Below are 10,990 nucleotides of genomic sequence, written 5' to 3'. Positions count from 1 at the left end.
ATGGTTTATGCAGCACGGGGGATGCAACCCCCAGGACTTGGAATGCTACCAAGAAAGCCACATGCCCTTGTTTTATTTTATTCTATCAACATACCTGACTATTTTGTGTAAACCAGTCTTTTAAACCTAAAATACAGAAAATATTAGCTCGGACCAATGGTTCCCAACCTGTGGGGCATGACTCCTGGAGGATTGGGGTCGCCTAAGGCCATCAGAAATATCAGATATTTACATTACAATTCACAACAGTGGCAAAATCACAGTTATGGAATAGCAATGAAAATAATGTTATGGTTGGGGTCATCACAGCATGAGGAACTGTATTAAAGGGACACAGCATTAGGAAGGTGAAAACCATGGCTTAGACACAAAACTTACTCAATCTTTTCCTAAGGACTTGAAATGCTAGCAGTGTAATAAAATGAAGCCAGGGATTATGGGTGCTGTATCACTGAGCAGAAGTCAAATAATTCCATTATAGCCCCAGGTGTGTGTGTGTGTGTGTGTGTGTGTGTGTGTGTGTGTGTGTGTGTGTGTGTGTGTAAACTGAAGAATGCTGGGGGCGGGGTTTACATTGACGTATCATCAGAGATGGTTTCTATAGAGTAAATCCCCAGTGCAGTTTATGGTAACATTTACTAGTTTGTGGCAGATATGAGAAAATTAAGGACAAAATAGTTAATAAGTTTATTCAAGCAAAATGTCCATATTTATTCAGAAATTATTCTTTTACAATGCTGTTGTTTACACCCCCCCTTTTTTTTCTACCCAGGATTGATGGCTAGTACCTAAAATTCAAGCGCTTGGCAGGTAGAGGCAGAAGGATCTGGAGTCCAAGGACATTTTCAGCTATATGTGAGTTTGAACCAGAGTGGGTAACATGGGACCTTGTCTAAAAAATGGCCACCACTGCCATCACTGGCAAAAATTTCCCTTTCCTTTGAATGATGATTATGGTAGATGTTAGTTTTTTGTTTTTTGTTTTTGTTTTTTTTTTTTTTAAAGAAAGGTATTATTTACAGGAAAGAAAAACTGAAAACCCAACATCACTTTTTGGAATCTGAGAATGCTACTAGTAAACCACACTTAATATTTGCCGTTTAGAGCCTGCTAATCTCAGAATTACCCTACAATACACAGAGGCTGTATCTACATTGGGCATCCTGCCAGGGGTAAGTTTATGTCCCACTGGGCTTTCCCTATAAAAGGACCAGAGCCTCCCACATACAGGCAGACTCCTCAGCAGAGAAAGCCCTGTGTCATCACAGTGAGGCTTAGCTCCCGCCAGGGACAGGGGAAGGTGGTTGCTGTTTGGGGAGCAGGGGGGTCAAGGATTTTGGCTCCTGTCACTGTTAGGACCAAAATGTGTTGAGCTAAGTAAAGGGAGAGGGGCCTTTGAGTAGCTGAAGGACTAGGTAGGAGGTGAGACTGGGATAAAGGGAAAGATGGTCTGGATAGAAGTGACTTTCATCTTGCCTTTTTCTAGATGACCATGACTCAACTGGGCTTCCTGCTGTTTCTCATTGTGGCCACCAGAGGCTGCACTGCAGGTGAGTCTTGCTATAGGACTTCCAGCTTTATATAGGACCAGCCAGCTTCCCTAGGTCAATGTGAGCTTTAAAGATAATTAACAGTTTCTTGGTGCTGGCACATCCCTTTAATCCCAGCACTTGGCAGGCAGAGGCAGGCCAGTCTTTGTGAGTTCGAGGCCAGCCTGGTAGCTTTAAGCTATACAGAGAAACCTTGTCTCAAAAAAGAAAAGGCAGTCAGCACTAGACTAGGTTGCTTCCAGGACCTGAGTCTCTGAGGGCTAGAGATCATGCTTCTTTTGTTGTTGTTTTTGTTTTTCAAAACAAAAACAGGGTTTCTCTGTGAAGCTCTGGCTGTCCTGGAACTCGATTTGTAGACCAGGCTGGCCTCAAACATAGAGATCTGTCTGTCTGTCTCTGCCTCTTGAGTGCTGGGATTAAAGACATGCATCACTGCTGCTCGACTGATCATGCCTTTTTAAAAAAATAACTTTTTGAAATTAAATATAATTGTATTATTTTTCAATTCCTTTTTTCTTTCCAACCTTTCCTAATTATCCCTCTCACTCTAATAAAGCCCCCACCCTTTTTTTTCAATTGTGGATATATATTTCTGGACATATGAACATAATCTAGTTCATCCCCCAAAGATGATGCCATTGAAATGTAGGCTGGATGCTGATTGCCTCTTGAAGGAATTGGCCAGTGACAGTCAGATTGTTGAGTATGCCTTGGTAAAGATTCTGTGCCTGTGTGTAGCTCTAGGGGAACTTCTGTAAGAACTGTGTCCATCCTAGTCACCCCTATGCTTAGGACCTTGGCCTTGGAGTTTCAATGCCAAGTGAATGGTCTGATTTGTGCCCAGACAAGGTTGTCTTCAGTTCTTCTCTCTACAGAAACTCAACATTATTTTTAAATGAGCACTTCCTCTTCACTGCTGCTTTAGTGTCTTTAAGCAAAAGGGCAAGACCCTAAATGCCATCTTACTTAATCTCCACGTGATATCTTTGTCAGCTTGATATGAGACACTAGGGAACTGAGGCTACACAGTAAATACGATCCAAAAATACTTGACTCGTGGACTTGGATCTACTACTTACACCTGAGCAGCTCAGACCCCAAAGCTCTCACTGGTTTCCATGCTTCTAGGTTCTCAGAGGACTTGTGGGGTTGAGGCTGGTTCGCAGGGCTTTCTATTCCATGGTCTCCTGGTCAAGCCTCTGCACTGCCAACCTGGCTGCCCATGCTTCAGGCACATTAGGGTCCCTGCATTTCTTCTCCCTGCGACTGGACTTCAAGTTATTCTCCTTTTTCAGGGCTTTGGACGCTAAGTTCTCCAGCTTCAAACCTGTCTTCTCTCTTCCTAGTTGGAAATCTTGTTGATTCTCAGAGGGAGGCTTTGGGAAGTCATTAGGATGAATGACAAGGGGAGGCTGGGTGTCCCACGAGAGTGAAACTCTGCATCTTCTCTAGCTCAAGAGAACCTGGATACCAACAGATGGGCCAATCCTGTGTCTTCCTCTCTGTTCAGAAGCTGCAAGGAAATCAAACAGGAGATGACTGGGGCACAAGGTAAGTGATGAAGCGTTTAAAGAACACACTGTAATCCTAACACCTCAAAACGAAGCAAGGACTGAAAGCTCCAAGCCAGCCCAGGGTGACCCTGTCTGAAAATACCAACAAATGACCCAGTTAGGAAATCAGCTTTTTTGTCTCATGGAACAGCTTTTCTTTTTTGAAATAGAAAATATAATAAAATGTAGAGAGGACAAAACCTGCCACTTAACTAATTTTAAGGGTTTTCAGAGTCAAGAACGACTTTCACAATGGCAGGGATCACTATTGTCCATCTCCAGAAAGTTTTCATTCCTTAAGTAGAAATTCTGTAGCCAGAAAATAATAAATACCTGTATTCTCTGTGAGCTGCTGCTCTGTTTCCTACTTCTATGAATCTGTTAGTTCTTGTTACCACATATGAGTAACCTGCCTTATTTCATGTGCATGCTTCAAGGCTCATATGTGTTGTAGAACGGTAAGTTTATCTCAAAAAGATTTAGTGTTATTATTATTACTATGACGATGATGATGATGTACACATCTGTGTGTGGGAATATGTGCATGTGTGTGCAGGTATATGCAGAGTCCAGAAGAGGCCATCTAGTCCTCAGGAGATGGAGTGACAGGCACTTGTACACTGCCCAGTGTGAGTGCTGGTAACCTAGCTAAAGTTCTCTGCTAGAGCAGTACTTGCTCTTAAAAATAAAGCCATTTCTCCAGTCTACTTCATTCTTTTTTTATCTATTGGAATACAGGAATGTACAATATATATATTCTGCATAGTAGACCGCGCACGATATTGCTTATTCCTTTTTCTGTAGAGAGACTTCACTTGTTTCTGCCTTTCAGGTCTTGTGACCAGAGCTGTAATGAACACGAATGTACATATCTGAGTCCCTGTTCCCAGTTCTTTGGGTATCTGCCTAGTGGAGCTGCTAAGTCCTTTGATAATACTGTGTTTAACTTTAAAACAAAAACATCACTGTCACTTTGGGTAATTCTGTGTTCTGCCTCAGTCATAGACGCTTGGCTTTCTGAACTCAGGCACATCCCCAGGAACACCTGTGATAGGACACTCAGGGTATGAGGCATTCACCATGTTCGTAGTTCCTAGAGCCATTCTGCTGCTGGAGCAGAGATGGACAATGAGCCTGCACACAGGAGACTGTGAACTGGTTCTCTCTACAGATGGTCTCTATTTCCTCCACACGGAGAATGGTGTCATCTACCAGACCTTCTGTGACATGACCACTGCAGGTGGTGGCTGGACCCTGGTGGCCAGTGTGCATGAGAACAACATGTATGGGAAGTGCACAGTGGGCGATCGCTGGTCCAGTCAGCAAGGCAACAGAGCAGACAGCCCAGAGGGGGATGGCAACTGGGCCAACTACAACACCTTTGGGTCTGCAGAGGGGGCCACAAGTGATGACTACAAGGTTGGTACACTCTGTAGCCACCTGGGAGAGCATGAGGATGTTTGTGTAGATCAAGCGTGCCAGGGAGAGGGTGGAAGGTTGCCCTTCAACATAGGGATGAGGAAGGGAAAATACTTATCTTGAATCTCAACATCCCTCCCAAGTAGTCTTTTAGGTAAGTAGGTGTGGTGGTGGGGCCATTGTCACTGGGAATGGGGCCATCTGAGCATGGCTGGCCATCTGTCCCCCTGGAGCCCAGAGACATCAGCTGTGCTGAGGACTGTGCATGTGGGTCTTTCCTTAGTGAAATCTCCTGGTCTTGTCAGGCTCAGTGTTGGTTGCTTTCCAGAACCCTGGCTACTACGACATCCAGGCTGAGAACCTGGGGATCTGGCATGTGCCCAACAATAGCCCCCTGCAAAATTGGAGGAACAGCTCCCTGCTGAGGTACCGCACCTTCAGTGGCTTCCTGCAGCACCTGGGCCATAATCTGTTTGGCCTGTACCAGGTACTCAAGACTGCTGGCTGAGGCTCTTCTCATGGGTGTGGAGAGAGAGGCAGGTGTTGGAGACTGGGTGGGTTGTATTCCTTGTTTCACTAATTCTAAGTGCAATGAGCCAAGATAGTCAAAGCTTAGGGGTAGGCGCAAAAGAGACGAGAGGAGAGAAGTAGGGAGGGGAGAGAGAAGAGAAGAGAGAAAGAGGAAGGGAGGGAGAGAGAAAGGAGGGAGGGATGTGTCAGAGAGACACAGACAAATGAAATGATCCTTTCTTATCTGACTGGTTTGGCAACCATCTCACTTACTGCACAAATGCTGTGTCTTTCTGAGCAGGGCAGTGTTCCTGGGATTGTCAATGCTGCCATACTTACCCAGTGACTTCTTTTGTTCCTTGTAGAGATACCCAGTGAAATATGGAGGAGGGAAGTGTTGGACTGACAATGGCCCAGCATTACCTGTGGTCTATGACTTTGGTGATGCTCAGAAGACAGCCTCTTATTACTCCCCTTATGGCCAGAGTGAGTCTTTAATACTCCTGTGTTCCCTCTGCAGGACACGTGATAAATTCAGTTATAAGTAACAGTCATTCACCATCCGCCAAGCCTGATTCTCTTCTCTGAATGTTTGTGCTTTGTTTCATTTCATGTACATGATAACACTTGAGCTCTCAACTATTACTGATCCATTTTACAGCTTAGGAGACTGGGGCTCTGAAGGTCCAGGAACTTGCCTGAGAGTACAAGGCATCAGTATGAGAGTTGGCATTTGCACTGGGAAAACTTGGCTATATAATCAATTCTAGCAACCGTGATATCATCCAGTGGTTTCTCAGGAACAGGCCAGGTCTATGTGCAAGGGGCGGAACAACAGAGCAAAAGGGAGTAGAACAACAGAAAAAAATGGAGGTTTATTTCTGTTGTGAGGGGTGACTTAATATAAATCCAAAGGAGGCAATATCCTTCATAGAGGTTGAACATGTGCTGTGTAATTTAAAGCTCTTGTCATTTATGCTTGGTATTTAAAAGTTGAAAATGAAAGGGAACAAGCAAAGTGTGATAGGACCAGAGTCAATCAATACGCTTGCTAATGCGTGGTGGTCCATCGGAAGTTGTCAGTATGATCATCCTGGGTTACTAAAGTTCTTCATACAAGCCTTCAGAAGACTGGGGTCTTTTTGACCACCCACTCTTGGACTCTCAGACTTGGAAAAGGCTCCTGTTAGTGCCATGTGTGGCTGGGATGTTTCAGCCATTGGTCATGGTAGTGTCAGACAACCAACCCCCAGTATTTCTGATGTGTTGAACTATAATCTGTGCCTGGTACTGGCCATCTCTGCATTGACCTAAGACTAGTATTTCTAGAATCTTCCTTGAATGCTGTTTTCTACTTTTTCTTTTCAGAGGAATTCACTGCAGGATTTGTTCAGTTTAGAGTGTTCAATAATGAGAGAGCAGCCAATGCCTTGTGTGCTGGCATGAAGGTCACTGGATGTAATACTGAAATTGTGAGTCTTTAAAAATCATGTATGTATGTATGTATGTATGTATGTATGTATGTATGTATATATTGGGTGGTAGTGGTATATACCTTTAATCCTAGCATTTGGGAATTTGGGAGGCAGGTGGATCTCTGTGAGTTCGAGACCAGCCTTGTCTACAAGAGCTAGTTCCAGGCAGCCTCCAAAGCCACAGAGAAACCCTGTCTCGAAAAACCAAAAAAAAAAAAAAATTAAATTATGTGTATTCCTCTATGATTGTTTTTGGTATGTGCATCTTGTATGATACAGGTACCCTTGGAAGCCAGAAGAGGGTGTTAGATTTCCTGGAAATGGAGTACATGTGGTTGTGACATTCCTTACGTGGGTGCTTGGGAACCAAACTTGGATCCTTCTGCAAAAGCAGCAAGTGTTCTGAACTGATGAGCCATTTCTCTAACTCCAAATGAATGAGTGTTGTTAGGGATCAAGTGGGCCTGTGAGTAAGACTGAGTTTTTTAGTGTGTGTTGAGCATAGGAGACTGTCATGGTAGTATGAGCATGTGTTTAGGAGTGTGACCTTTCATTGGACTTGACTTGGTCTCAGGGATCAGAACTCCTGTCTAGATACAAATATCATGTCTCATTGAAGACCAAATTCAATGTTACAACTTCTAATGCACTGTTGCTGTTTATTTAGCTTTTAGGATATAAACACTCAGTTACTTGGAGTCAGGGTGACACATACTCAGGAAGTCATGTGGAAACCTTTGGGGGCTGAGATTGCTAGAGAGTCACAAGGTATTGTCAATCTGTACTGAGGGTTTAGCTTTCAGAGTGAACTATATCCTTTTCAAGGTTTGTACAGATGCTTATTTTGTGGAAGGATTACTAGAAGAGTTTTGGACATCTGGTAGACCTCACCCAGGCTGTTCTCCTCCCTATCACAGGTACTTCCTCTGGTTAGAGGTCAGCTTGTAGACTGACGGTGAGGTCAGGTACACTCAGTTCCACTGCAGCTACCTGATATTCCTTAAGCCTAGGACCATTAGACTCTTCTGTTTATTTATCTATTTTTCTACTTTGTGGCAAAAGGCAGAATGAGGTGGGAATTGCCAAGAATAAGATTCTCTTGGAACCCAGACCTCCTCAAAGTAACAGTCTCAGAAAAGGGTCCTCAGTCCCTGTCAGGTGGCCCTGTTTCCTTTTTCATTCCTTGGTCATCACAGCATCAATTCTCCTGATAGGATGAGGAAGACTTGCTGACAAGGAAGCCCCCTGATTGTGATGGAGAGTGATGAGTATAGAGATGATGGAAGGGAAGGTCTCTCTGAAAATCTGGTTCCTATTGACCTTTCAGTGATGTCTGAAGACTTCGGAATGTAGTGTGCACAGGTGCCAGTGTGTTATTTGCGTATTGTTTAGCGTAGTTTGCTTTGTGCACCTACACTGTAATGGTACAGAAGACATGAAATGCCATGTACTTGCTAGCACTTGATAGGTTTAGACATTCACACAAATGTGTAATTGTTATCTGATATGTTTGAAGTATAGTAGAAATATAAACTAAGGAGCTTGGGTATGGCTTAGTGGTAAAACATTTGCCTAACATGCAGAAGGCCCTAGGATTTTGTTCCTAGTGCCATAAAACAGAAAGCAAAACACAAACCAAACCTAACCAACAAACAAAAAATAACTAGGGGTTACATGTGCACTGGGAAAGGCAGAGTACAGACTGCAGGAAAGGATTTTTGTTTTTGAGACAGGTCTCATATATCTTAGGTTGGTTCTAAACTCACTGTGTAGGCAGGATGACCTTGCTTTTAACTTTCTAGTGCCAGGATCACAGGCATGTGACACCACACCCAGTTTATAGGAAAGGCAGTTTCTGAGTTGAGTCTTTTTTTGTTTGTTTGTTTGTTTGTTTGTTTTGAGACAGGGTTTCTCTGTGTAGCTTTGGAGCCTATCCTGGCACTTGCTCTGGAGACCAGGCTGGCCTCAAACTCACAGAGATCCGCCTGCCTCTGTCTCTGGAGTGCTGGGATTAAAGGTGTGAGCCACCAACACCCAGATTAATCCTGTTTTTCAAGTGGAGCTTGAAATGCCTGAATAGTGATTTGAGTGGCAGATGAATTTAAGAACTTTAGCTCAAGAAACGTCTGGACTGGAGATAGACAGTTTGAGCCATCAGTGAATAGTTGGTTAACTGACACAAGCTTCAAGGGACTGGAAAATGTGCCCCCTTTGGGAATTAGCGCTTAAGGAATTCATGAAGGAAAAAATCTAACCAGGGAACCTGAGTACAAAGGTTCAGAGAAGTTGAAGGAAAGCTAGGAAGAGACAGTGATGCCATTAAAGCCAATGGAAACGGGTTTTATGGATTAAATAGGGCAATACTGCCAACGGAGAGTCTGACATGGGACGGAGAATCCACTGAACATGTTTATTAAGGTGTCTTTGGACTCATCCACTGTTTTAGTCAGTCTTTTGCCTCTGTGGTTAATACCCAAGAGAAACAGGTTAAAAGGGGGAAACTCTTACTTAGTTTTGTGCTTTCAGAGATTTTAGCCTGTGGTCAGTTGGCTCCATTGTTGTCAGATCCATGGTGAGATAGAAACATTCTACAGGAAGGGCATATCAGAGTAGTGTGGCTTACTGAATAGTGGCCAGGAAGCTGAAATACAGCGTGAAAGGCCAGGGCAAGTCACCTTCAAAATCATGCTTCTTTGTGGCTGAGAAGATTAGGAAGATGGCATAGAAGATGGTAAAAGTACTTGAGGTGCAAGTCTGGTGACCTGAGTTCATATCTCTAGAACACATACAATAGCTGCACACAGTGGTGGGGGTGTCTGTAATTCCAGTGTCCCCCAGAGAGGGATGGGAGACAGAGGCAGGGGACCCTCCCAAAGCTCTTAGGTCAGCTAACGTGACTAACACAGTGGTGAAGAGAACCTGTCTCAAACAAGGTGGGAAGGCAAGGACCAATTTCTGGAGGTTGCCCCTAACTTCTGCTTTCACATCCGTACATTTGTGTCATGCAGGTGCGCGCACACCCCACCCCCAAACACACACCACACTTCCTCTCCCAGTGGTCTGTTTCCTCTAACCAGACCCCACCCACCCCCAGCTTCACCACCTCCCAATAGTCAGTTTAAAATGGTGACTCCACTAGTGATTAGTTAACTGATGATGGCAGGGTCCTCATATTCAAGCCTTCCCCAAAGTCCTGCCTCTGAATGTTACTTACACTGGGGACCAGGTTTTTAGTACATAGCACCTTTGGGCAGGGCACTACATATCCAAACCATATCACCAGCTGACCTCTCATTGCTACTTCATCTCCTCCTCGTTTTCCAGCACTGCATCGGTGGAGGGGGATTCTTTCCAGAAGGGAACCCTCGGCAGTGTGGTGACTTCTCGGCATTTGATTGGAATGGATACGGAACTCACGTTGCGTACAGCAGTAGCCGGGAGATAACTGAAGCTGCTGTGCTTCTCTTCTACCGTTGAGAACTTTGTGGTGTGGGACCCAGACTCCTCCAATCTGTAGGCTCACATGCACGGAGAAAATCTTACCGAGTTACTAGAATGCCAATGACACAGGAAAGGAAAATAAATCATGTTCATTGCAGGCTTGGTGTCTTCATGAATCCTTTTTGTTCAGGGATGGCAGATTTCCAAAGAGTTTCTGCTCCTCTGCTTGGTTGTTCTTCACATATCAGGACTGCGAATCCTGATATAGCAATACTCCTTTTAAAAATTTTATTCTTCTCTCATATTTTATATCCTGACAGCAGCCTCTCCTCTCCTCCCAGGCCCTCCCAGTCCCTCCCTTACCCACCTCTCCTTCAGATCCATTCCTCCTCCATTTCCCTTCAGAAAAGGGTGGGCTTCCCATGGCTATCAACCAAACATGGCGTAACAAGTTACAACGAGAGCAGGCACATCCCCTCATATAAAGTGTGGACAAAGCAACCCAGTAGGAGGAAAAGGGTCCCAAGAGTAGGCAAAAGAGTCAAAGACACCCTCCACTCCCACTGCTAGTAGCCCCATAATAAGACAAAGCTACACAGCCATAGCATACATGCAGAGGACCTAGCTCAGACCCACACAGGATCCCTGATTGTTGGTTCAGTCTCTGTGAGTCCCTGTGAGTCCTGGTTAGTTGCCTCTGGTTAGCAGAGCATGGCAGCGTTCAGGTGGACATGGTGCTGGAGAAGTAGATGAGAGTCTTGTGGTGTCTTTGACCCCTCTGGCTCCTACGATCCTTCCTCCCCATCTAGCACAGGGTTCCCCAAGATCTACCTAATGTTTAGCTGTGTGTTTCTGCATCTGCTCTCATCATTTGCTGGATGAAAACTTTCTGATGATGATTATAGTCAGCTCCAGTCTATGAGTATAGCAGGGTATCATTAGGAATCATTTCATTGACTTTTCACCCCCAGTCATGTTTGGTTCTATCCTAGCTCTCTGGGCTATCCGGCCTCTGGTTCTTCACCCTCCAGGCACTATCAGG

The 10,990-nt window shown here is 44.5% G+C and overlaps 1 protein-coding gene across 1 annotated transcript; it reads left to right on the top strand.

The window, feature by feature from the left end:
* Positions 1 to 726: 726 nt before the first annotated feature.
* On the top strand, positions 727 to 10,108 carry LOC100764079 (intelectin-1a). The gene is made up of 9 exons (XM_027418978.2): positions 727 to 855; positions 1,023 to 1,172; positions 1,487 to 1,550; positions 3,003 to 3,101; positions 4,275 to 4,522; positions 4,851 to 5,009; positions 5,398 to 5,518; positions 6,401 to 6,504; positions 9,832 to 10,108. Exons 3-9 carry the CDS (start codon positions 1,487 to 1,489, stop codon positions 9,982 to 9,984), a joined length of 948 nt encoding a protein of 315 aa, XP_027274779.1. The 5' UTR covers positions 727 to 855; positions 1,023 to 1,172; the 3' UTR covers positions 9,985 to 10,108.
* The last annotated feature ends 882 nt before the right edge of the window (positions 10,109 to 10,990 follow it).

Source organism: Cricetulus griseus, chromosome 5, assembly GCF_003668045.3.
Source record: "Cricetulus griseus strain 17A/GY chromosome 5, alternate assembly CriGri-PICRH-1.0, whole genome shotgun sequence".
NCBI lineage: Eukaryota > Metazoa > Chordata > Mammalia > Rodentia > Cricetidae > Cricetulus > Cricetulus griseus.
The sequence above is the reverse complement of the archived record's forward strand: the minus strand, read 5'-3'. Positions and strand labels throughout refer to the sequence as shown.